This window comes from Sebastes umbrosus, chromosome 20, assembly GCF_015220745.1.
Source record: "Sebastes umbrosus isolate fSebUmb1 chromosome 20, fSebUmb1.pri, whole genome shotgun sequence".
Classification (NCBI taxonomy): Eukaryota; Metazoa; Chordata; class Actinopteri; order Perciformes; family Sebastidae; genus Sebastes; species Sebastes umbrosus.
Window position 1 is genome coordinate 20037133 of NC_051288.1, and position 25933 is coordinate 20063065.

Genomic DNA, 25933 nt, shown 5'->3' on the forward strand with positions numbered 1-25933 from the left:
GTTTCTAGTCTGCATAGTGTCACATTATTTAAAGGCTTCTCGAATAAACCGCAGAACAGTTTCATTTACTGTAAAATGAATTTCAGCTACAAGAAAAACTGCTACAACATGTTTTGCTCAGCTTTATTGGAAATAATCATAACAGAATGATTTGGCATTTATACAAAATAGTCTGAAAGCAGAAATTGTAAGATAAACGTAGTCATTTAAAATCATTACTTCAGAAAAAATGGTGCCTTCAAATGAAACTCGTGAGCTCGTGTTTACAACATTGGAAGTCGTGTACACGATATGCTTGGTGTTCAAGTGGTTAAGATGTGAGAAGCAACGGCAATATTACTGTCGGTGTCTAGAAGCCACAGAGACTAACAATTTAGCAAGTGGGTAACATAATGCAGGAAATGCAAAGGCATAATGACAGAGGAAAGAGATGAGGCTGTTGGGAATATCAACATTTTCCTCAGACCTATTATATAATTATGAAGAAAAACAGACCATGTGGTAGGCCTATGTTACTGAATCTGAAGCAGCCATTTTCTGCAAATATGTCACTGTGAGAGAAACCTCTGACTCACAGATCTCTATCTGGCCTCCACTGCTATTTGCTTCCCCTTTATTGATTTGTATCTCCTCACCATCGTCATAACCCTCATTATCATTAGTTTCAACAAAAGCAAAATATGGATACAGCTTCTGAGTAAATCTCTCCTCATAGGTCAGCATGGATGTGTTGTTATCAGCGTCATGGAATGACACTGTGCCGTTTTCGTAGTCTAGCTCTATTCTGATCCTGTTGGGTCTCTCCAGTAGTAAATTGCTCTTGACATCTGTATACCCTCTGTTGCTTTTCGTAATAGTATAGCGTCCATTTTGTGGAGTCGACCACATCTCCTTCTTCCTGTCTTGGGCCTCTTCAGCGACTCCCAGTATCCATCCGGGTTGATTTCCTACCTCCACCTCCCAGGAGTGTTTTCCTGAGTCAAAGCCCTCACAGCCCAGGGGCCTCATGTATAAACGGTGCGTACGCACAATACGGGGCCTGAAATGTGCGTACGCCACTTCCCACGCAACAGTTGTGATCTATAAAAACAAACTTGACGGGAGAATGTGCGCACCGGTACGGAAACTTTGACCCATGCGTACGCACATTATGGAGGCACCGAGGTGGAGGAAACTGGAGACGCAGGTGGTGAGGTGGTGAATTGAAGCCAGACTGTAGACATTAAATGTCATTATACGTATAAAGATGCCTCTCACACATTTAACTTCACTTCATACTTATATCCACTTTATCATAAACATTTAAAACAGCAGTGTTCTTTGTGCTAGTGAGCCATAACTATTCCATAAGCACCTTACAAATGTAAAATATATCAGCCAACTCAAATCTCAAATCAAATTCAGCTCAATATCTCATCAGCGCTGTGTCACCATCACGGTCCCTCCATCACCGGAGCTCAGAGGAGAGGGTCGGACTACCGAGAGTCGCAGTCAGCTGTAGCGCCAATAGTTTTAATAATATTTTCTAATAGTGCAGCAGATATCACCATGTACCATATTAGTTTTCATAAAGTTATTGTCTGATAAATCGCTGCAGTAAACATGACATGACTTATTCATTTATTTATGGTTTATTAGATAGGGACAGATACAGTATACATAGACAAAATGAAAACAGCTATATGCAACTATCAGACTGTCTCCAGTGCGCCACCGCGGTGCGCCACTCTGCCTCCTCCAGTCACCTCCACCCGGCACATCTCCACCAGTATGGAGAGTGTAAATAAACAAAGTGGGGAAATAAAACCAGTGACAGCTCTCACAAAATCGGTACTCTCCATATCTTCATTATCATTGTCAGTCCTAATCCTAATGCAGGACAAGTTTGCCATAACAACTTAAATAAATAAATAATAAATAATAAATAGTGTTCTCCTGTCTAACTTCCTTTTTCTAACGATATCCAGCGTAGGGGCGGGGGGGATATTACTGATTGTCTTGATCATTTTAGCAAGTTTCCAGGTGGATTGTGATTTATAAAGGGAACATTGCGTGCAGGTGTGCGTACGCACGGTTTTATAAGTCGGATTTGTTTTTTTGCGCACGCCATTTCCGGCTTTTGTGCGCACGTACATTTTTAGTATGGATCCTACGCACTGTTTTATAAATGAGACCCCAGGACCTGTGGATAAGTGGTGTTGCGCTCTGGGTTTCCAGGAAGCTGCTGCCAGGTGTCTGTGAGTGTCACCATGGTCAGATCTTCAGACAGAGAGAGCCATGGAGATGCAGTGTTGGGGTCCAGAACCACAGGGGCTGGAGATGAAACAGAAGTACAAAACAAAAACACTTCAGTGGTGAGTTTCCTGTCCAGAGGCGAAATATGAATTCATTCAGAGCTTATGTGCCCCAAAACTTACTGTGTTTTACAATGCTTAACATCTTCTCCCAGACTCTGAACTGGAGGTTTCCCACATGGTTGGACACATTTATCAGTGCTTGTGGAAGTAGCCGTGGATTTGGCAGTGCGTTCTGAGTTCTGGAGCAAATTCAAGAGATTAAGAGATAGGTTCAAGTCTGTCTCAAATACAACACGCCATATGTACGTTGAAAGAGTTATTGGTCGCTATAATCACTCCTAATGCCATGGAGAGATCTCCCTTGCGCCATTCGTTGACTGCTCGACCATTTGTGCAGTCTGTTTATTCAAAGTAGACTCATAAAGCCCCAGGATCCATTTTTAGCACCGATGCTTCTTCATCTCAGATCGCTCTTCCTTGGACGAATTTGCGTCTTTTCAAGGCCACACACATCTTTCCAATGACTTCATATGTATTCATGCCGCGTCTGAACACACCTTAAAGTGGCCAAGCGTCATGGAGACGAAAACCCTGAATTTGTAAAGCTTATTAAGTACGTAGGATTTTTAAAATAAAAAAGAATACAAAATAGAGAGTACAGAATTGTATTAAAAGTTCCTTAAAAATCACAGGGAAACTCATCTCTGATGTAATATTCACAGGAAATAATATGCTCAGTCAGGGGTCGTCTGTAGGGTCGTCTTCCTTAGTCAGGGGTCCCTTAAGGAAAAAAGTTGGGAACCACTGGTCTAGATCACCGTATAGATCGTTTTTCCTCAGTTTCCCAAATTACGAAATATGTTTTCACTTCCTCTTAATATCTAGCCACGCAGATAGATTTGGTTTTATAAGTTCACGTTTGGAGGAATATGTTCTCGATTTCTTCTTCCACAATTTTTATTGGAACTACCCTCTACTGAAGAAGTAGTCCTAGGAAAACTACTAACAGTGTGTTCACTGAATTGTTCAGAGTAAACGCTACTCTTTCTGGAGAGAGATGGTGGTGCTGAATTATTATCATGTCCACTGCCAGGTAATATCTAGCACAAGTACACCATGGAGTCCGGCCAGCCAAGCCGAAACCCCGGGTAGACGGGCTCAGTGAAGATGGTCTGAAAGGTGTGGAGGGGGGTCAGTGCGCCGCAAGAGATCCTGAAGAAGGACAGTCTCCCCGCTGACCAGTCCAGATAGACTCCTACTTTATTGGAGCTGGGTGGGATGGTTACAGTAATGATCATGCCTTTGTGCCAGCTCTTGTAGCCGTCTTTGGTGCAGTATAGTCCCCAGGAAGAGTCATTTCTGCCTAACCAGCTTTCCGGACCCTCTCCTTTCCTGCACATCCTCCTGTAGGCTACTCCTATGAAAGCTCTCCCGCTCCATTCTGTCTCCCAGTAGCAGCGCCCGGTCAGTCCCTCCTCGCACAACACCTGAGTCCTGAAATCAAACCGCTCCGGGTGATCGGGAAACGGCTGCGCGGTCCAACGCGTCGCTTTCCTGTTTCCCTCGGACAGAGAAAGGTCTCTGTGTGCTGTGTTTGGGTCCAGGGTGAGTTTTTTGGTGTCTGATGATGAAACGGATCAAGTCAGTATTTTAAGTCATTCAATGCTTTTTTTATTTAGTTTGGAAGGAAACAGAGAAGTGCTGGTTACTCACATTTCTTTGGACCTGGCTGAATCATGGATTCACCACACTGTTCCACACTAAAACATAACAGAAGACCAGTTTTCTGACTGTTGTATCATCGATACTGTCTTGTTACTTATCAACATTCGCCGCTACAAATATATATCCGTGACAATTAAAGGGACTGTTTGTAACTTTTTAAGCGTATAAATGTACCGGGTCGGGACACATGCGCGCTCGCGTATGCGCGCTGCTCGTGTGTTGCCGCTGTCTCCGCTCCTCGGCCTGCTTGCCTTCACTCAGACAGCGCACGCGATCTCGCTGTCTCGTTCCACCTCTTGAAGTGAACGCGCGCTCACTCCACACTGCAAGAGAGTTAGTTTAGTTATGAGAATATCTAGTGAATGTACAGTGGACGTTTGTGCAGAAATAAATGCTGCAGCGCCTCCAGACCAACAGAGGTTTTCCGTGTCTTGTGAAGTGACGAGGCTCCGCAGCGAGAAACGTTATCGTGTCCGACCGGGTGCCGGTGTCTTCCTGCTCATTTCGTCGGGAGACGATAACGTTACTCGTTGCGGAGCCCCGCTGCTTCAGAGCCCCGGCACCGACGCTGAAGCAGGAAAAGCCAACACTAGGATCAGCATTGATTCATGGAGAGACCTTCGTCTGGTCAGCTAACATTACTGCCAAGCAGGTGAAATATAGAGTGATATTGTGGTTTTAGCTGACGTGTGTCGCTTCACTGTTTTGAGCGATGCTCGTTCAGGTATATTTAGAGCGAGCAAGCGCGAGCCCGACGCTGACTTTCGTTGATTTAACGGCCACAGGTGTCGCTGTTAACAAGCATTTCTGAAAGTTACAAATAGTCCCTTTAAGCTAATCTATCATTCGGGCTCTAGCACCACTACCTGAAATCCTGCAGGCTGCATTTTGGGTCTTCCTTCAGAGCAGACAGCAGCTGCAGGCCCCGGTTTCCTGGGTGGTTGTAGCTCAGGTCGAGCTCTCTCAGACAGGATGAGTTCAAAGCAGACGCCAGGAAAGTGCAGCCTTCCTCTGTCACTCTGCATAGGGACACACTTCGAAACAGACACCGAGACATTTCATTCAACTGATCACCATAACGCAACGACTGAATTTGCATGTTTGGCTCTGTACTGTATCCAGCTGTTAAATAATTCATCTGGCATGGAATTTCACTCAAGGCCACTCACATGAGTCTTTCCAGTTTACAGTGAGGACTCCCCAGTCCATCAGAGAGCTCTTTGACTCCTGCGTCCTGAAAGTCATTGTCAGAGACGTCCAAAACTTTCAGCTGGCAGGAGGCTGAGCTGATAACAGAGGCCAGGGCATCGGCGCTGTGCTTTGTCAGGTTGCAGCTCTTCAATCTGAACAAACAGAAAATACAGAAAATGTTAAAAACAACACTTGCTTCAAACTAAATACAAACACTATTTGACTTTGGGGAAAAAAAAGAAAGACACTTGTTGGGTTTTGACCTGAGTGTCTCCAGTTTGCTGCTCTTCAGTCCACCAGAGAGCAGTGTTATTCCAGCATCTGTCAGGTTGTTGTTACCCAGGTCCAGCTCCCGAATTTGGGATGATTTGATTTCATTCGCCAGGATTTCACAGCAGTTCTTAGTGAGATTACATGCATTTAGACTGCAGGAGGAAAGACAGTATGAGAAAGGTAAGTAAAGTCATAAAGAAATGTTCCCCTCTGTTGAGATTAGACATATTATTAACCCCTGCTTACTTGGAATATGAGCTAAGTAGGTGGAGTCTCATGAAAACACAATGTTAGGCAACTGCAATGTAACAAGCCACCTAACATCATGCCGATTTAACATTTATTACCACTGACTTCATTTGGAATAAATTATTGATATTTGAGGTAAAACAGTGTGTAACATTTTGGGAGATCTATTGGCAGAAACCTTTTCATTATCTTAGAATGAGCCGTTTATATCTACATACGAAGCGGGTCCTCTTCATGGAGCCGGCCGCTATGTTTCTACAGTAGCCCAGAACGGACAACCCAATTACTGGCTCTAGAGAGGGCCATTCATGTTTTTTGCCTCGGCCACCGTAGTTCTCCGACATGCTTGGCAAAGGGGGAAGTTTCAGTTGGTTGCAATCTGCAACCTCACCGCTAGATGCCGTCAACTCCTACACACCGCACTTTTAAACCTTAAAACTAAATAACTTTGGCCATAATTTTGGCCACGTGGAGGCAGCAGAAACAAGCTGTTAACACCACATTGACATTTTTATCACTTTTTAAGTTGATAAAGCAAATCTTTTAGCAAACAGTTGCTTATTTACGCATCCAGTAGCAACATTATTATTCATTTGGTGTTGTATTTCTGGCCTCTCTGACATTATCTCTCTTTTAGCTCTGTTTTTGGTTTCCACCAACTCCTGAGGAAAACATCTGTCTCTTTAGCTGCTAAATGCTCCACTATTTTCACCACCTAGTCACATCGGACCACACAATTGGGGGCTTGACAGTCTTATCTAGCTCGTAGCTAACGGTGCTAACAGTGAAAACAACGACAACAGTGCTGACAGAGCTAACAATGTTAACCTGGGGGGGGGGGGGGGGGAACGGCAACGGCGTCGTTATCAGCTGTAACCGTCTTATGAGAGCAGTGCTGAGCTAGCCAATAGGGCACGCTCACATGCATGATCAGGCGTTAAAGGCACGCACGGAGAAACTCAGATTACAACACACACAGCGATTCATTCTCTGCTCAGGTAGACATTACTCCTTTATATTTTTACATTGCAAATAATTGTTTGCTGCTATATTAATCCTCTGGATATCATATAGAGCACCTTTAAGTTTTTCAATTGATTTTTCTTCAGGGGCAAAAAAATTTTTTAGAGCTTGCTTTATGTTTTAACTGTTTTTAGAAATCACTTACTTTGCCACTTGGGCTGTTTTCACGACAGGCAGCAGCCTCGCAAGAGCTTCCTCTGACCTGGTGTAGTTGCTCAGTTCAAACACAGTCAGCTCTTCTTCTGATGTCAGCAATACAAAGACCAGAGTGGCCCATTGGGCAGGTGAAAGTTTGGCTTTGTTAAGACTGCCCTTGCGGAGGTAGCTCTGAATCTCCTCCACGAGAGAGTGGTCGTTCAGCTCATTGAGACAGTGAAAGAGATTGAGGCATCTGTCTGGGGACTGACTTTCCGTGATATTCTGCTTTATGTGTTTAATGATCTCCGTTCTTGTTCTTTGGTTCGTTCGGTTGCCGGTCATTAGATGTTTCAACAGAGTCTGATTGGACTCCAGAGACAGGCCCAACAGAAAGCGCAAGAACATGTCAAAATGTCCATTTTCGCACCGCACAGCCTTTTCTACTGCTTCTTTGTAGAGGATGAGCTCCGATGAATCTCTGAACCTCGAAGGGGACGACTTCTTAACCAAGACGTTGATGTTGTCGTTGTTGAATGTGAGGTAGACGTACAACGCAGCGAAGAACTCCTGGACGCTCAGATGCACAAAGCAGAATATCTTCTCCTTGCACAGTGTCATCTCCTCGTTGAAGATCTGCGTGTAGACTCCTGAGAACATCGACGCCTGCGTGACTTTAATACCATTCTGGATGAGGTCGCTCTCGTAGAAGATCAAGTGGCCCTTCTCAAGCTCTTTGAAGGCCAGTTTACCCAGCGGCATGATGTGAGCTCTCAGGTAGTCGGCGTTTGACTCTCTCCTCCCCAGCCGCCTCTTCTTCATGCTCTCCACGTGCAAGGACAAGAAGTGTATGTACATTTGAGTGAGGGTCTTTGGCGTGTCTTTACTGTCTTTCGTCAGCAACGTCTTCTGAAGAACACTCGTCACCATCCAGCAGAAGACCGGTATGTGGCACATGATGTGAAGACTCCTGCAGGATTTCACATGCGCGATCACCCTATTCGCTAACCTCTCGTCACTGATTTTCCTCCTGAAGTACTCGTCTTTCTGGGGGTTGTTGAACCCTCGCACCTCTGTCATTAGATCAACGAACTCCAGAGGTATCTGACTGGAAGCTACCGGGCGAGATGTTATCCAAATGAGAGCAGAAGGAAGCAGTGTTCGTCTGATGAGGTTGATCAGAAGCACCGCGATCGTGGTCTTTTGCGTCACATCAGACAATATTTCAATTTTGTGGAAGTCCAAAGACAGGCGGCTCTCGTCCAGACCATCGAGGATGAAGAGCATTTTGTTGCTACAGTTAGTAAAGATTCCTGTGTCTTTTGTTGCGGGGAAGAGGACACTGAGAAGCTCCACCAGACTGTATTTTCTCTTTCTCATCAGATTCAGCTCTCGGAAAGAGAGAGGAAAAACAAATGCCAGGTTGGTGTTTGCCTTCCCCTCAGCCCAGTCTAGAGTGAACTTATTGACGGATACGGTTTTTCCGATGCCAGCGACTCCCCTTGTGATCACAGTTCTTGTGTCGGGGTCTCGTCCCCGTAGCAGATCAAAGAGCTGATTGCAGTGGATTGATTTCTCCTGGGCCACATGTATCCTGGACGCCATTTCGATCTGTCTCACCTCGTGCTCCTTATTGACTTCGCCACTTCCTCCCACAGTGATGTAGAGCTCTGTGTAGATCTTATTGAGAGGTATCTTCTTCGCTTCCGTCATCATCACCTCGAGCAGGTGGCCGAATTTCCTCTTCAGAGTAGCTTTCAGTTTCTCTGCGATCTTATCGTCTGAAGGAAGAAATGCATTCAAAAGGTTATTCTGGGTTTTTCTCATTTTTAAGATTCAAGGCTGTCAATATGTCCAGTTCCTAAACGCGGTCGTACTCACTTTGGGGCTGCAGAGACCCGCAGCTGTGTGCAGTGTCATGGTTCAATGCTTCTTTTGATGGAACCATAGACCCTGCAAAAGAAGAAGAACATCAGCAGAGCCCAAACCCCAGTTTCAGCTACTCCCACGACGTCTTAGCCTATATATCTACCTTGGCCCGTTGAGGTGATATTGATGTTTATGTTGCCAATGCTAGAACCAATGATGAAGGGAGCAACCACGTTGCCTCCACTCTGAGCGGTGTAGCTGGGTTGGAAATGATGAACCTCAGCCTGATTAGAGGGAACTGACTCTGAAAGAAACCACAATACTCAATTTCAGCAGTTTGTTACAAAAAAACTGGAGCAAAAAAAAGTGCAGTGAATGATCATCAAAGAGGACCTATTATACTTTTGTGCTTTTTTCCCCTTTCCTTTAGTGTGTTATATAGTTATTTTGTGCATGTCAAAGGTCTGCAAAATTACAAAAGCCCAAAGTCTACTCCAAAGGGAGTTACTCTCCCCCACAGAAACACTGCTCCTGAACTGCCTGAAACACCTTGCTTGAAGTCCCACCTTTTCTTCCGTAACGTGGTGATATCACCAAGTAACACATTTGCATAATACCTGCCTAGCGTCTAGTTTGCCTTTCTCAAAACAAAGCTACTTAGAGCAAAGTCCGAGGAGTTTGGCTCGGTTGACCAATCACAACAGAGTGAGCCAGCAAAAAAACAAAATACAAGTATGCACCTGAAAATGAGCATAATAGGTCCTCTTTAAGATTTTTCTGGTGCTTTTTAGGTTATCAACGTGTTAATTGTTTCTCAACTGAATTTTATATTTACAGTTTTGGAATTGAAATCTTCCTTAGCACTCTTTTTTCACTTCATGAATCGTGGTACAGGGTCCTTTCATTGCCTTCGAATCTTAATTTGACATCCTTACCTCGAGAGACCTCGTCTGTTTTATCAGCAACACTCTTTTGCTCCATGTTTTTCTCTTCATCTCCCTCGTAGCCTGCGTGATTTCGGTCAGTTGATACTCCTCATCAATGGTCTTTCTCTTGGTCTTGGACATGAGACGGAGACTTTCCTGCAGCCTACAGTCATTTACTTCCAGCGGAACAAATAATTGGTCAAACTATATTAAAAAACATTCTTTCCGATATAGAATGACTATGTTCAGTCAGGGTTAATATTCAAATCAAACAGATTAAAAGGAAATGCTTACCCGCTTCAATGACAACTATCTGACTCACACAGTGACAGGGATCTCTTTGAAAATGGCCATGCCAGGTTTTCCTCACCAAAATTTAGCAGAAGTTTGGAGCGTTATTTAGCCTCCTTCATGACAAACTAGTATGACAAGGTTGGTACCAATGGATTCTTTAGGCTAGCTTTAAAACTGAGCCCACTACAACCTAAAATTATTGCGTTAAATAAATGAGTGATGTTAAAACAAATTTGCGTTAACACATTATTATCACGTTAACTTTGACAGCCAAAACGAGGACTGTACACTTTGTTCTCCATCACTTACATTGGAAGCACATTAAAAAGGGACCTGTTAATGGCCATTATGAACAAGAGGAATAATTACAGCGATCAAAACTGACTTTCTCTTGGTCTTGGACATGAGACGGAGACTTTCCTGTAACCTACAGTTCCTATCAAACTATATTAAAAAACATTCTTTCAGATATAGAATGACTATGTTCAGTCAGGGTTAATATTCAAATCAAACAGATTAAAAGGAAACGCTTACCCGCTTCAATAACTATCTGACTCACACCTTGAGAGCGGCTGCTCGCAAGCAGAGTGTTATTTGTACGGATGTAAAAAAAAAAAAAAAAAACGTCTCTTGCTTCCTTCCTGGGTGATGGTGTAGAAAACAGGAAACTGGTGTTTCTGGTCTGCATAGTGTCGCATTGTTTAAAGGCTTCTCAAATAAACCGCAGAACATTTCCATTTAGGCTTCTGTAAAATTAACTTCAGCTACAAGAAAAACTGCTACAACATGTTTTGCTCAGCTTTATTGGAAATAATCATAACAGAATGATTTGACATTTATACAAAATAGTCTGAAAGCAGAAATTGTAAGATAAACGTAGTCATTTAAAATCATTACTTCAGAAAAAATGGTGCCTTCAGATAAAACTCGTGAGCTTGTGTTTACAACATTGGAAATCGTGTACACGATATGCTTGGTGTTCAAGTGGTTAAGATGTGAGAACGGCAATATTAATGTTACTGTCGACGTCTAAAGCCACAGAGGCTAACAATTTAGCAAGTGGGTAACATAATGCAGGAAATGCAAAGGCATAATGACAGAGGGAAAAGATGAGGCTGCTGGGAATATCAACATTTTCCTCAGACCTATTAATATAATTATGAAGAAAAACAATTTACGACTAAAGTTACATATATTAACTTATGCTCCGAAAAATTATCTTCCATGGCCTCTGCAATTTCTGTCAACAAACACGTCACAACTTGTAAACTCTGAGCTTTCAGAAACTTTTCACTGACGAGGTCGCGAATACCACAAGAGGGGGGTGTTCATGTGGACTCTTCTCGTAAACATGGTAAACACGACGCCATTTGAAGGCACCACAAGAGTCTACAATCATGCTGGCGGCTCTGTGAGGCCCTGAGACCTCAACGCCCTACAACTTAAGATAGCGCATGCAATTAGACAAAATACAAGAGAATTAAGAAAACAGCACATTAGCATCAGCATCAGCAGGTTGGCGGTGAGCTGAATGCTAATATCAGCATGCAAACAAGCATTTTTCAAACAAAGCAATATTTTATGCAGGTATGATGTTTATCATTTTCAACATCTTAGTTGAGCACTAAAGACAAACTACTAGCATAGTCAGTAGCAGGAATCTAACTTATCTACCAGCGTGGCTAAATGCTTGATCCATAACATAACAGGGTGATGGACAACGTGATCAGTAAGTTGATATGTGTTACTACCAGTACGGTAGACCTATGTTACTGAATCTGAAGCAGCCATTTTCTGCAACTATGTCACTGTGAGAGAAACCTCTGACTCACAGATCTCTATCTGGCCTCCACTGCTATTTGCTTTCTTTTTCTTTCTTTTTACCCCCTCATCTTCGTCATAACCCTCATTATCATTAGTTTCAACAAAAGCAAAATATGGATACAGCTTCTGAGTAAATCTCTCCTCATAGGTCAGCATGGATTTGTTGTGAGCAACGTCATGGAATGACACTTTCCCGTTTTCGTAGTCTAGCTCTATTCTGATCCTCTTGGGTCTCTTCAGTAGTATTAAGGTATTACCCTTGACATCCGTATACCTCTTCTTGTTTTTCACAATAGTACATAGAGTCGACCACATCTCCTCCTTCCTGTCTTGGGCCTCTTCAGCGACTCCCAGTATCCATCTGGGTTGATTTCCTACCGCCACTTCCCAGGAGTGTTTTCCTGAGTCAAAGCCCTCACAGCCCAGGACCTGTGGATAAGTGGTGATGCGCTCTGGGTTTCCAGGAAGCTGCTGCGGGGTGTCTGTGAGTGTCACCATGGTCAGATCTTCAGACAGAGAGAGACATGGAGATGCAGTGTTGGGGTCCAGAACCACAGGGGCTGGAGATGAAACAGAAGTACAAAACAAAAACACTTCAGTGGTGAGTTTCCTGACCAGAGGCGAAATATGAATTCATTCAGAGCTTATGTGCCCCAAAACTTACTGTGTTTTACAATGCTTAACATCTTCTCCAAGACTCTGAACTGGAGGTTTCCCACATGGTTGGACACATTTATCAGCGCTTGTGGAAGTAGCCGTGGATCCGGCAGTGCGTTCTGAGTTCTGGAGCAAATTAAGAGATTAAGAGATAGGTTCAAGTCTGTCTCAAAACAATACAACACGCCATATGTACGTTGAAAGAGTACCCTTGCGCCATTCGTTGACTGCTCGACCATTTGTGCAGTCTGTTTATTCAAGTAGACTCATAAAGCCCCAGGATACATTTATAGCACCGATGCTTCTTCATCTCAGATCGCTATTCCTTGGACGAATTTGTGCCTTTTCAAGGCCACACACGTCTTTCCAATGACTTCATATGTATTCATGCCGCGTCTGAACACACCTTAAAGTGGGGGTAGGCAGTATATTTTTGGCTTCATTGGGCAAAAATTCCATAATAACCTTTCAGCATATTGTAATTCAAGTGTTCTGAGAGAAAAGTAGACTTCTGCACCTCCTCACGGCTCTGTTTACAGGCTTTAAAAAATCACAGGTCATTTCAGTGAGAGAGAGAGCGTTCCTATTGGCTGTGCTCCGGCTGGTGGGCGGTGCTTGGTATTTCTTCAACAGATCTCAACATGGCTGCTGGGTCACAAACTTTCTCATTTTACAGCTAAACAGTACACTACAAGATGTTTCTGAAAACATTTGAGGCGAGAAATAGGCATTACAGTAACAGAATATTGATTAATATTTGATCAGCGCTGCCTACTTTGACCGTTTGATCGGAGTTTGCGAATGATTGACAGCTGCTGAGACGGCAGACTCCAGCTCGGCTCTGATTGGTTATTTTCCTCCGGTCTATGAAATCTTGCAGGGGCCATTGCAGATTAGCTGTCTCATGCACTACTGTCAGGATATAGTGACCGTTTTATAAAAACAACTTTTTTTAATCATGTTTTCTCCATTTCTACAAACTGCAGCTTTAATAGATGGGGGATGAAGTCTGTAGTGCTCGTTCAGTGCAAAATGTAATTCTAAAGTTCAGTCTAAGCTAATGTGAGGCTTCAGTGGCCTGTACGGACAAGAGTAAAGATTACAATAACTCTATCAATGTATATATAACCATATGAGAACGCTTATAAGACAGACTTGGAAAAAAAAACTGAATTTATCCTTCAATAACCTCGCAGAAGGCAAAGGCTAGGAAACACAAGAAAAACAAAATCACTTTTACTACTCACTTTAATGACTTAACGGCCACAGGTGTCGCTGTTAACAAGCAATTTCTGATTCTTACAAACAGTCCCTTTAAGACAGACTTTAAAAAATCTGAATTCATCTTTTAATAACCTCACAGAGGCAATGGCTCAGAAACATAAGAAAGAGGATGAATAATACTCACCTTTCCATTTCAGTCCTAAAGTTCTGCAAATAAAACAAGAAATGCATTAGCACTCTTCAGATTACTTTGTATGAATTCAACCTTTCCTGAGTTTGAATAACTACCTGTAAGAACGAGCGAGCCCCTAAGTCTTCCATGTCTTTTACAGTGTCAGAGACCAAGAAAGTGTCGCTACTGATCTCGGTGATCTTCTGCATCATACCAATCTTCTGAGTCTCTTCTTCTTCTAATGCCGCTACTCTGGCTGCTTCCTCTATCTTGAGGAAGCCATGAAGCTTCTCAAAGTCGTCCATAATCTTCTTCTCTGTGTCGCGTCTCTGATTCTGTGGGTCACAGTAAGAACTTCATCCTCTCCACTTCTTAAAGTGTTAAAGTTTTGTATGATCAAATTAAAAAGATATGTGCAACTGCTGACAAACCTTAATGTGCTCAACTGATGAATCACAAAATTGTTTGACCCTTTGAAAAGCTTCACGCTTCTCTTTGATGGTCCTGGAAGGAGTCTGAAAAAAAAGATTAGGTCCAACATGTTAGTCAATCAGTGAAACCATTATCGGAAATTTTGGGAGTGAAAAGGTAAACCTCCCAAAATCTCTCAAGCTATCTCAACAAGTCTGAATGAGATGTTATTTTGCATTATCATCATGCCATGCTAGCAGCTCTGTTACGCCAAATTCACACCAGGCAGCAGCGAAGTGTGGCTCGCCGCAATAAGTCCATGTTTCTGCGGCCGGGAGGCGTATTCATGTGTTTCAGACGGGAAGAAATTCTTTGTAAAGTAGGTCAACATGTCACAGGAGTCACAGGACCTGTTTTCTGATTGGCTGCGGTTCCTCTCTGGCCGCACTTCGCGGCTAAAAGTTAAACTTTTCCCAACTTTTGTTTGGCCACACTTCACCGCAGAATCAAATGGCTGCAGTTCGCTGAGTAAGGGATTAGCGTTAGGCTGTACTTTGGAACAGAGGTGCATTAAACTAAAGGATAGCATCAACATGCTAACATGCTTACAATGGTAATGTTAACATGCTAATGTTTTGTAATGTTTACCATGTTCTCTTAGTTTGTTTAGCCTGTTAGAAAACACAAAGTACAGCTGAGGCTGATGGGAATGTCATTGGTTTTGCAGGTCTTTGGTCAAAAAACTAAACTGAAAGAGAAACCATCCAGTAGTTGTTGAGACATTTCACCCAAAACCACAAATGTCAACCTCATGGAGACCTAGAGGAAAAGTGTTGGTGATGTATATTGTGCGAGACGAGAGATGTAGTTCACTGAACGGTTTCACACAAAACTAAATGATACTACGAGAAACCTACAACAAACTGACTTTCCTGTTCTTGTTTAATCTTTTAAATTGACAAACGTACATATGTGTGATTTATGGCACAATTCAAACAGGATCAAAAAAATATTTGTCTCTCACTGTTGACTACTGTACATATCGTTTTCTGAAATAAGGTCCCATGGAGTCCACCGGAAGGGGAGGGACTTCGGCCCTCTATTGCTAATTCATCAAATAGTTGTTGAGATATTTAGTCTGGACCAAAGTGGTGGGCCAACCATGCCAACCTTAGAGCCTAGCTTGGCTAAAAACGGAAGATTATTCCATTTCTGTGTTATAAACCACACTGTGAAATACATTTGCTCAATATTTTCAACATTAAACCAACAATCCAACAGTGGTTCCATTAATAAATGTAGAAATACAGTAATTTGAATGCTGATTAGAAAGTCTTCAACCGGTGCCCCAGAATCCCCAAAACAGTGGCTTTAAGGAAAAATTTAATTAAGTAACAATGAAATATTTTTATCCACAACACTTAATGTATTCAAGCACAGTGAAATCAATAGCTAAATCGGCCTCACCTGAGATGACTGATGTAATGAGGCATTTCTGTGTCCTCCTGGTGGATCAACCGGAGTTCTTCGTGTGTATTTTTCGATCAAACTCTTCAGAGTGAAATTAGTCTGAGGTTCAGTGTCTGTAACTTTCTGACAAAGTGGGCATTTCTGAATGACATTCATCCTCCAATATTTGTGCACGCAGGTCCTACAGAAGCTGTGGCCACAATGCAGAGCCACAGGCTCAGTGAACATTTCATGGCAAACTGAACAAGAAAGATCCTCAGTCCAATCTGCAACTCTCTGCGTCTCTCTCTCAGGTAATTGCTGTTCCACGTTTGGGCCTATTTGGGCTGCAAAATAAAAATAAAGAAGTTATTAAGACATATCACTGCTATACTTCAGTCACAGGCTCCTCAATGGGAATTATAATATTTGTTAAACTCTGAAACTGAAACACTGAAACATGAATTCTCTTTCTGCTTCCACATGAAGTTCAGAGCAACAGTTAGAGAGTGTGACACATAATCTAATCAGAAATATTCATAACAACACAAAAATAGTATGAATAGAAAGATAAAATATGTGTGTTCTCTACATATTTATTATCCATAAAAAACATGTAAAATGTGAATAACTGTATAAAGCTGGCCCTGCTCATAGTTACCAAGTATACTAGGACATTTTACCTTGAGTTAACCTTATTGCAAGGTCATTACGAGTCATCCTCATCAGAATGTCCACTGTTGTCTCCACAGCACCGTCTTTCCCGTAAACCTGCACCATTATATCCACAGTTACCTCTCTGGTGGCGTTCTCCAGCTGGGATTTCAGGATGGGCCGGCCATCCAATCTCTCATTGTGGGACAAGTACCACTGAAATCTCCCCAGCTCCCTATCACTCAGATCATCCAGGTGATCTTTCAGGACTTTCTCAATTCGCACAGGTGTAGTCATTTTCAACTGCAGCAAGTTCACAGGACCTCAGACTGAGGAACTTCTCTAGAGCTGCGAAAGACAAAAACAAGAAGTTAGAATTAATTTATGGACCAAAATGAAATACATTTGTAAGCATTAAACGGATATGAAGCTGATTTGACTTGGAGTAGTGAACACAGCTCTATTCTAAACAAAATATTTTGTAGCGGAAAAACAATTTGAAAATTTACTTTAGTTAATTTCTTTCAAATCTAAGTTTTATTTACTGTCTCAAAAAGAGACAGTGTCATGATGTGTTCAAATATTGAGTCAGTTTTGCTAAAGTCTTTACATGCTTATCTGCTCATAACTTCACTGAGCGTTTCTTTTCATTTCAGTTTTCACACACTCAGTCGTCTCCATCCACCATCATATACTCCACATAACAAAACAGTGCAAGGTCTTTGTTTTTTACAGTTCCAGTTTCTAAATGCTGCATCTTTGCCTGTTCAACAGATGGTGGAAGCAAAGTCCAAGTTGTGCTGTCGTACTACCTCCATGTACAGTGCAGTGCAAAGAAAGTCTCTACATTCCCTCTAGTAAATTAGATTACACAGCTAATTCAAACTGCATGTGATTATCATAAAATGGGCATGTCTGTAAAGGGGAGACTCGTGGGTACCCATAGAACCCATTTTCATTCACATATCTTGAGGTCAGAGGTCAAGGGATCCCTTTGAAAATGGCCATGCCTGTTTTTCCTCACCAAAATTTAGCATAAGTTTGGAGTGTTATTTAGCCTCCTTCATGACAAGCTAGTATGACATGGTTGGTACCAATGGATTCCTTAGGCTAGCTTTAAAACTGAGCCCACTACAACCTAAAATGATTGCGTTAAAGAAATGAATGGTGTTAAAACAAATTTGCGTTAACACATTATTATCACGTTAACTTTGACAGCCCTAGTTTTTTAAACAAAACGAGGACTGTACACTTTGTTCTCCATCACTTACATTGGAAGCACATTAAAAAGGGACCTCTTAATGGCCATTATGAACAGGAGGAATAATTACAGCGACCAAAACTGACTTTCTCTTGGTCTTGGACATGAGACGGAGACTTTCCTGTAGCCTACAGTCATTTACTTCCAGCAGATCAAATAATTGGTCAAACTACATTAAAACACATTCTTTCCGATATAGAATGACTATGTTCAGTCAGGGTTAATATCAAAATCAAACAGATTAAAAGGAAATGCTTACCTGCTTCAATAACAACTATCTGACTCACACAGTGACAGCGGCTGCTCGCAGGCAGAGTGGTGTTCGTACAGATGTAAAAAAAAAAAAAAAAAAACGTCTCTTGCTTCCTTCTTGGGTGATGATGTAGAAAACAGGAAACTGGTGTTTCTGGTCTGCACAGTGTCACATTATTTAAAGACTTCTCGAATTAACTGCAGAACATTTCCATTTAGGCTTCTGTAAAATGAACTTCAGCTACAAAAAAAACTGCTACAACATGTTTTGCTCAGCTTTATTGGAAATAATCATAACAGAATGATTTGGCATTTATACAAAATAGTCTGAAAGCAGAAATTGTAAGATAAACTTAGTCATTTAAAATCATTACTTCAGGAAAAATGGTGCCTTCAAATGAAACTCGTGAGCTCTTATTTACAACATTGGAAGTCGTGTACACGATATGATTGGTGTTCAAGTGGTTAAGTTGTGAGAAAGGCAATATTAACATTATTGTCGACGTCTAGAAGCCACAGAGACTAACAATTTAGCAAGTGGGTAACATAATGCAGGAAATGCAAAGACATAATGACAGAGGAAAGAGATGAGGCCGTTGGTAATATCAACATTTTCCTCAGACCTATTATATAATAGAGAAAAACAATATACGACTAAAATTACAATATATTAACATATGCTCCGAAAAATGAACTTCCATGGCCTCCGCCATTTCTGTCAACAAACACGTCACAACTCGTAAACTCTGAGCTTTCAGAAACTTTTCACTTATGAGATCGCGAATACCACAAGAGGGGGGCGTTCATGTGGACTCATGTCATAAACACGGTAAACACGACGCCATTTGAAGGCACCACAAGAGTCTACAATCATGCTAACGGCTCTGTGAGGCCCTGAGACCTCAACGCCCTGCAACTTAAGATATCGAATGCAATTAGACAAAATACAAGAGAATTAAGAAAACAACACATCAGCATCAGCATCAGCAGGTTGGCGGTGAGCTGAATGCTAACATCAGCATGCAAACAAGCATTTTTCAAACAAAGCAATATTTTATGCAGGTATGATGTTTATCATGTTCAACATCTTAGTTTAGCACTAAACACAAACTACTAGCATAGTCAGTAGCAGGAATCTAACTTATCTACTAGCGTGGTTAAATGCTTGATCCATAACATAACAGGGTGATGGACAACGTGATCAGTAAGTTGATATGTGTTACTACCAGTACGGTAGACCTATGTTACTGAATCTGAAGCAGCCATTTTCTGCAACTATGTCACTGTGAGAGAAACATCTGACTCACAGATCTCTATCTGGCCTCCACTGCTATTTGCTTCCCCTTTATTGATTTGTATCTCCTCATCTTCGTCATAACCCTCATTATCATTAGTTTCAACAAAAGCAAAATATGGATACAGCTTCTGAGTAAATCTCTCCTCGTAGGTCAGCATGGATGTGTTGTTATCAGCGTCATGGAATGACACTGTCCCGTTTTCGTAGTCTAGCTCTATTCTGATCCTGTTGGGTCTCTCCAATAGTAAATTGCCCTTGACATCTGTATACCCTCTGTTGCTTGTCGTAATAGTATAGCGTCCATTTTGTGGAATCTCCTCCTTCCCGTCTTGGGCCTCTTCAGCGACTCCCAGTATCCATCCGGGTTGATTTCCTACCTCCACCTCCCAGGAGTGTTTTCCTGAGTCAAAGCCCTCGCAGCCCAGGACCTGTGGACAACTGGTGTTGCGCTCTGGGTTTCCAGGACGCTGCTGCGGGGTGTCTGTGAGTGTCACCGTGGTCAGATCTTCAGACAGAGAGAGCCATGGAGATGCAGTGTTGGGGTCCAGAACCACAGGGGCTGGAGATGAAACAGAAGTACAAAACAAAAACACTTCAGTGGTGAGTTTCCTGACCAGAGGCGAAATATGAATTCATTCAGAGCTTATGTGCCCCAAAACTTACTGTGTTTTACAATGCTTAACATCTTCTCCAAGACTCTGAACTGGAGGTTTCCCACATGGTTGGACACATTTATCAGCGCTTGTGGAAGTAGCCGTGGATCTGGCAGTGCGTTCTGAGTTCTGGAGCAAATTCAAGAGATTAAGAGATAGGTTCAAGTCTGTCTCAAAACAATACAACACGCCATATGTATGTTGAAAGAGTTATTGGTCGCTATAATCACTCCTCGTATCCATAATGCCATGGAGAGATCTCCCTTGCGCCATTCGTTGACTGCTCGACCATTTGTGCAGTCTGTTTATTTAAAGTAGACTCATAAAGCCCCAGGATACATTTTTAGATGCTTCTTCACCTCAGATCGCTCTTCCTTGGACGAATTTGCGTCTTTTCAAGGCCACACACGTCTTTCCAATTCTTCATATGTATTCATGCCGCGTCTGAACACACCTTAAAGTGGGGGTAGGCAGTATATTTTTGGCTTCATTGGGCAAAAATTCCACAATAACCTTTCAGCATATTGTAATTCAAGTGTTCTGAGAGAAAAGTAGACTTCTGCACCTCCTCATGGCTCTGTTTTCAGGTTTTAAAAAATCACAGGTCATTTCAGTGAGAGAGAGAGCGTTCTTATTGGCTGTACTCCGGCTGGTGGGCGGTGCTTGGTATTTCTTCAACTGATCTCAACATGGCTGCCGGGTCAAAAATGTTCTCATTTTACAGCTAAACAGTACACTAAAAGATGTTTCTGAAAACATTTGAGGCGAGAAATAGGCATTACAGTAACAGAATATTGATTAATATTTGATCAGCGCTGCCTACTTTGACCGTTTGATCGGAGTTTGCGAATGATTGACAGCTGCTGAGACGGCAGACTCCAGCTCGGCTCTGATTGGTTATTTTCCTCCGGTCTGTGACATCTAGCAGGGGCCGTTGCAGATTAGCTGTCTCATGCACTACTGTCAGGATATAGTGACCGTTTTATAAAAACAACTTTTTTTAAATCATATTTTCTCCATTTCTACAAACTGCAGCTTTAATAGATGGGGGATGAAGTCTGTAGTGCTCGTTCATTCTAAAGTTCAGTCTAAGCTAATGTGAGGCTTCAGTGGCCTGTACAGACAAGAGTAAAGATTACAATAACTCTATCAATGTATATATAACCATATGAGAATGCTTATAAGACAGACTTGGAAAAAAAACAGAATTTATCCTTCAATAACCTCACAGAAGGCAAAGGCTAGGAAACACAAGAAAAACTAAATCCCTTTTACTACTCACTTTAATACTTTAATACTGACCTTTCCATTTCAGTCTTAAAGTTCTGCAAATAAAACAAAAAATACATTAGCACTCTTCAGATTACTTTGTATGAATTCAACCTTTCCTGAGTTTGAATAACTACCTGTAAGAACGAGCGGTCAACCCCTAAGTCTTCCATGTCTTTTACAGTGTCAGACACCAAGAAAGTGTCGCTACTGATCTCGGTGATCTTCTGCATCATACCAATCTTCTGAGTCTCTTCTTCTTCTAATGCCGCTATTCTGGCTGCTTCCTCTGTCTTGAGGAAGCCATGCAGCTCCTCAAAGTCGTCCTTAATCTTCTTCTCTGTGTCGCGTCTCTGATTCTGTGGGTCACAGTAAGAACTTCATCCTCTCCACTTCTTAAAGTGTTAAAGTTTTGTATGATCAAATTAAAAAGATATGTACAACTGCTGACAAACCTTAATGTGCTCAACTGATGAATCACAAAATTGTTTGACCCTTTGAAAAGCTTCACGCTTCTCTTTGATGGTCCTGGAAGGAGTCTGAAAAAAGAAGATTAGGTCCAACATGTTAGTCAATCAGTGAAACCATTATCGGAAATTTGGGGAGTGAAAAGGTAAACCTCCCAAAATCTCTCAAGCTATCTCAGCAAGTCTGAATGAGATGTTATTTTGCATTATCATCATGCCATGCTAGCAGCTCTGTTACGCCAAATTCACACCAGGCAGCGGCGAAGTGTGGCTCGCCGCAATAAGTCCATGTTTCTGCGGCCGGGAGGCGTATTCATGTGTTTCAGACGGGAAGAAATTCTTTGTAAAGTAGGTCAACATGTCACAGGAGTCACAGGATCTGTTTACTGATTGGCTGCGATTCCTCTCTGGCCGCACTTCGCGACTAAAAGTTAAACTTTTCCCAAATTTTGTTTGGCCACACTTCACCGCAGAATCAAATGGCTACAGCTCGCCGAGTACGGGAGCGGCTGCTACAGCTTTTCATGGGCGTTACTTCGGCGTTAGGCTGTACTTTGGAACGGAGGTGCATTAAACTAAAGGATAGCATCAACATGCTAACATGCTTACAATGGTAATGTTAACATGCTAATGTTTTGTAATGTTTACCATGTTCTCTTAGTTTGTTTAGCCTGTTAGAAAACACAAAGTACAGCTGAGGCTGATGGGAATGTCATTGGTTTTGCAGGTCTTTGGTCAAAAAACTAAACTGAAAGAGAAACCATCCAGTAGTTGTTGAGACATTTCACCCAAAACCACAAATGTCAACCTCATGGAGACCTAAAGGAAAGTGTTGGTGATGAATATTGTGCGAGACGAGAGATGTAGTTCACTGAACGGTTTCACACAAAACTAAATGATACTACGAGAAACCTACAACAAACTGACTTTCTTGTTCTTGTTTAATCTTTTAAATTGACAAACGTACCTATGTGTGATTTATGGCACAATTCAAACAGGATCAAAAAAATATTTGTCTCTCACTGTTGACTACTGTACATATTGTTTTCTGAAATAAGGTCCCATGGAGTCCACCAGAAGGGGAGGGACTTCGGCTCTCTATTGCTAATTCATCAAATAGTTATTGAGATATTTAGTCTGGACCAAAGTGGTGGGCCAACCATACCAACCATAGAGCCTAGGTGGGCTAAAAACGGAAGATTATTCCATTTCTGCGTTATAAACCACACTGTGAAATACATTTGCTCAATATTTTCAACATTAAACCAACAATCCAACAGTGGTTCCATTAATAAATGTAAAATTACAGTAATTTGAATGCTGATTAGAAAGTCTCCAACCAGTGCCCCAGAATCCCCAAAACAGTGGCTTTAAGGAAAAATTTAATTTAGTAACAATGAAATATCTTTATCAACAACACTTAAAGTATTCAAGCACAGTCAAATCAATAACTAAATCGGCCTCACCTGAGATGACTGATGTAATGAGGCACTTCTGTGTCCTCCTGGTGGATCAACCGGACTTCTTCGTGTGTATATTTCACTCAAACTCTTCAGAGCAAAATTAGTCTGAGGTTCAGTGTCTGTAACTTTCTGACAAATTGGGCATTTCTGACTGGTTTTTTCCCTCCAATATCCATGCACACAGGTCTTACAGAAGCTGTGGCCACAATGCAGAGTCACAGGCTCAGTGAAAATGTTTATGCAAATTGAACAAGAAAGATCCTGAGTCCAATCTTCATCTCTCTGCGTCTCTCTCTCATGTAATTGCTGTTCCTCGTTTGGGCCTATTTGGGCTGCAAATCAAAATAAAGAAGATATTAAGACATATTACTGCTATACTTCAGTCACAGGCTCCTCAATGGGAATTATAATATTTGTTATACTCTGAAACTGAAACACTGAAACATGAATTCTCTTTCTGCTTCCACATGAAGTTCAGAGCAACAGTTAGAGAGTGTGACACAAAGTCTAATCAGAAATAGTCATAACAACACAATAATACTATGAATAGAAAGATAAAATATGTGTGTTCTCTACATATTTATTATCCATAAAAAAACATGTAAAATGTGAATAACTGTATAAAGCTGGCCCTGCTCATAGTTACCAAGTATACTAGGACATTTTACCTTGAGTTAACCTTATTGCAAGGTCATTATGATTCATCCTCATCAGAACGTCCACTGTTGTCTCCACAGCACCGTCTTTCCCGTAAACCTGCACCATTTTATCCACAGTTACCTCTCTGGTGGCGTTCTCCAGCTGGGATTTCAGGATGGGCTGGCCATCCAATCTCACATTGAGGGACAAGTACCACTGAAATCTCCTCAGCTCCCTATCACTCAGATCATCCAGGTGATCTTTCAGGACTTTCTCAATTCGCACAGGTGTAGTCATTTTCAACTGCAGCAAGTTCACAGGACCTCAGACTGAGGAACTTCTCTAGAGCTGCGAAAGACAAAAACAAGAAGTTAGAATGAATTTATGGACCAAAATGAAATACATTTGCAAGCATTAAACGGATATGAAGCTGATTTGACTTGGAGTAGTAAGCACAGATCTATTCTAAACAAAATATTTTGTAGTGGAAAAACAATTTGAACATTTTGTTTAGTTAATTTCTTTCAAATCTAAGTTTTATTTACTGTCTCAAAAAGAGACAGTGTCATGATGTGTTCAAATATTGAGTCAGTTTTGCAAAAGTCTTTACATGCTTATCTGGTCATAACTTCACTGAGCGTTTCCTGTTGGTGTTTCTTTCCATTTCAGTTTTCACACACTAAGTCGTCTCCATCCACCATCATATACTCCACATAACAAAATAGTGCAAGGTCTTTGTTTTTTCAGTTCCGGTTTCTAAATGCTGCATCTTTGCCTGTTGAACAGATGGTGGAAGCAAAGTCCAAGTTGTGCTGTCGTACTACCTCCATGTACAGTGCAGTGCAAAGAAAGTCTCTACATTCCCTCTAGTAAATTAGATTACACAGCTAATTCAAACTGCATGTGATTATCATAAAATGGGCATGTCTGTAAAGGGGAGACTCGTGGGTACCCATAGAACCCATTTTCATTCACATATCTTGAGGTCAGAGGTCAAGGGATCCCTTTGAAAATGGCCATGCCTGTTTTTCCTCACCAAAATTTAGCATAAGTTTGGAGTGTTATTTAGCCTCCTTCACGACAAGCTAGTATGACATGGTTGGTACCAATGGATTCCTTAGGCTAGCTTTAAAACTGAGCCCACTACAACCTAAAATGATTGCGTTAAAGAAATGAATGGTGTTAAAACAAATTTGCGTTAACACATTATTATCACGTTAACTTTGACAGCCCTAGTTTTTTACACAAAACGAGGACTGTACACTTTGTTCTCCATCACTTACATTGGAAGCACATTAAAAAGGGACCTGTTAATGGCCATTATGAACAGGAGGAATAATTACAGCGACCAAAACTGACTTTCTCTTGGTCTTAGACATGAGACGGAGACTTTCCTGTAGCCTACAGTCATTTACTTCCAGCAGATCAAATAATTGGTCAAACTACATTAAAACACATTCTTTCCGATATAGCATGACTATGTTCAGTCAGGGTTAATATCAAAATCAAACAGATTAAAAGGAAATGCTTACCTGCTTCAATAACAACTATCTGACTCACACAGTGACAGCGGCTGCTCCAGGCAGAGTGTTATTCGTACAGATGTAAAAAAAAAAAAAAAAAACGTCTCTTGCTTCCTTCTTGGGTGATGGTGTAGAAAACAGGAAACTGGTGTTTCTGGTCTGCACAGTGTCACATTATTTAAAGACTTCTCGAATTAACTGCAGAACATTTCCATTTAGGCTTCTGTAAAATGAACTTCAGCTACAAAAAAAACTGCTACAACATGTTTTGCTCAGCTTTATTGGAAATAATCATAACAGAATGATTTGACATTTATACAAAATAGTCTGAAAGCAGAAATTGTAAGATAAACTTAGTCATTTAAAATCATTACTTCAGAAAAAATGGTGCCTTCAGATAAAACTCGTGAGCTCGTGTTTACAACATTGGAAGTCGTGTACACGATATGATTGGTGTTCAAGTGGTTAAGATGTGAGAACGGCAATATTAACATTATTGTCGACGTCTAGAAGCCACAAAGACTAACAATTTAGCAAGTGGGTAACATAATGCAGGAAATGCAAAGACATAATGACAGAGGAAAGAGATTAGGCCGTTGGTAATATCAACATTTTCCTCAGACCTATTATATAATAGAGAAAAACAATATACGACTAAAATTACAATATATTAACTTATGCTCCGAAAAATGAACTTCCATGGCCTCCGCCATTTCTGTCAACAAACACGTCACAA

The 25933-nt window shown here is 41.5% G+C and overlaps 3 protein-coding genes across 12 annotated transcripts; all 3 read right to left on the reverse strand.

The window, feature by feature from the left end:
* Positions 1-456: 456 nt before the first annotated feature.
* LOC119479496 (zinc-binding protein A33-like) lies at positions 457-25273 on the reverse strand. 10 transcript variants are annotated; one of them, XM_037755163.1, is made up of 9 exons: positions 17894-17981; positions 16408-16721; positions 15738-16071; positions 14291-14374; positions 13976-14194; positions 13872-13894; positions 12471-12589; positions 11747-12366; positions 457-507 (listed from the first exon to the last, which is right to left on the reverse strand). In XM_037755163.1, the coding sequence occupies exons 2-8, from the start codon at positions 16668-16670 to the stop codon at positions 11783-11785; spliced, it is 1626 nt and encodes a 541-aa protein (XP_037611091.1). In that variant the 5' UTR covers positions 16671-16721; positions 17894-17981; the 3' UTR covers positions 457-507; positions 11747-11782. The 10 variants fall into 10 exon arrangements, with proteins under 10 accessions (XP_037611091.1, XP_037611097.1, XP_037611092.1 ...); XM_037755169.1 differs by lacking the exons at positions 457-507; positions 17894-17981 and adding exons at positions 16919-16921; positions 20714-20719 and having other exon boundaries at positions 11034-12366; positions 16408-16596; XM_037755164.1 differs by lacking the exons at positions 457-507; positions 16408-16721; positions 17894-17981 and adding exons at positions 23704-24022; positions 25207-25268 and having other exon boundaries at positions 11034-12366; positions 15738-16066.
* On the reverse strand, positions 508-20100 carry LOC119479851 (zinc-binding protein A33-like). Its single transcript, XM_037755820.1, has 4 exons — positions 20067-20100; positions 2418-2632; positions 2175-2313; positions 508-994 (listed from the first exon to the last, which is right to left on the reverse strand). Exons 2-4 carry the CDS (start codon positions 2437-2439, stop codon positions 508-510), a joined length of 648 nt encoding a protein of 215 aa, XP_037611748.1. The 5' UTR covers positions 2440-2632; positions 20067-20100.
* Positions 2643-10014, reverse strand: LOC119479497 (NACHT, LRR and PYD domains-containing protein 3-like). Its single transcript, XM_037755170.1, has 9 exons — positions 9698-10014; positions 8926-9066; positions 8775-8846; positions 6904-8674; positions 5477-5638; positions 5192-5365; positions 4889-5056; positions 4011-4057; positions 2643-3918 (listed from the first exon to the last, which is right to left on the reverse strand). Exons 1-9 carry the CDS (start codon positions 9741-9743, stop codon positions 3398-3400), a joined length of 3102 nt encoding a protein of 1033 aa, XP_037611098.1. The 5' UTR covers positions 9744-10014; the 3' UTR covers positions 2643-3397.
* Positions 25274-25933: the final 660 nt, after the last annotated feature.

Coding starts and splice junctions, on each gene's coding strand:
- LOC119479497 (XM_037755170.1), bottom strand. CDS start 9,743: ATGGAGCAAAAGAGTGTTGCTGATAAAACAGACGAGGTCTCTCGAG. Junction 4,058..4,888: donor TGCAGCCTGCAGGATTTCAG/GTAGTGGTGCTA, acceptor GTTATGTTTTAG/TGTGGAACAGTGTGGTGAAT. Junction 3,919..4,010: donor TCAGCCAGGTCCAAAGAAAT/GTGAGTAACCAG, acceptor TTTCATCATCAG/ACACCAAAAAACTCACCCTG.
- LOC119479496 (XM_037755163.1), bottom strand. CDS start 16,670: ATGACTACACCTGTGCGAATTGAGAAAGTCCTGAAAGATCACCTGGAT. Junction 12,590..13,871: donor TTTAGGACTGAAATGGAAAG/GTGAGTATTATT, acceptor AATTTGCTCCAG/AACTCAGAACGCACTGCCGG. Junction 12,367..12,470: donor GTTAAGCATTGTAAAACACA/GTAAGTTTTGGG, acceptor TTTCATCTCCAG/CCCCTGTGGTTCTGGACCCC.
- LOC119479851 (XM_037755820.1), bottom strand. CDS start 2,439: ATGTTAAGCATTGTAAAACACA. Junction 2,314..2,417: donor GTTAAGCATTGTAAAACACA/GTAAGTTTTGGG, acceptor TTTCATCTCCAG/CCCCTGTGGTTCTGGACCCC. Junction 995..2,174: donor ACTTATCCACAGGTCCTGGG/GTCTCATTTATA, acceptor GAGGCCCCTGGG/CTGTGAGGGCTTTGACTCAG.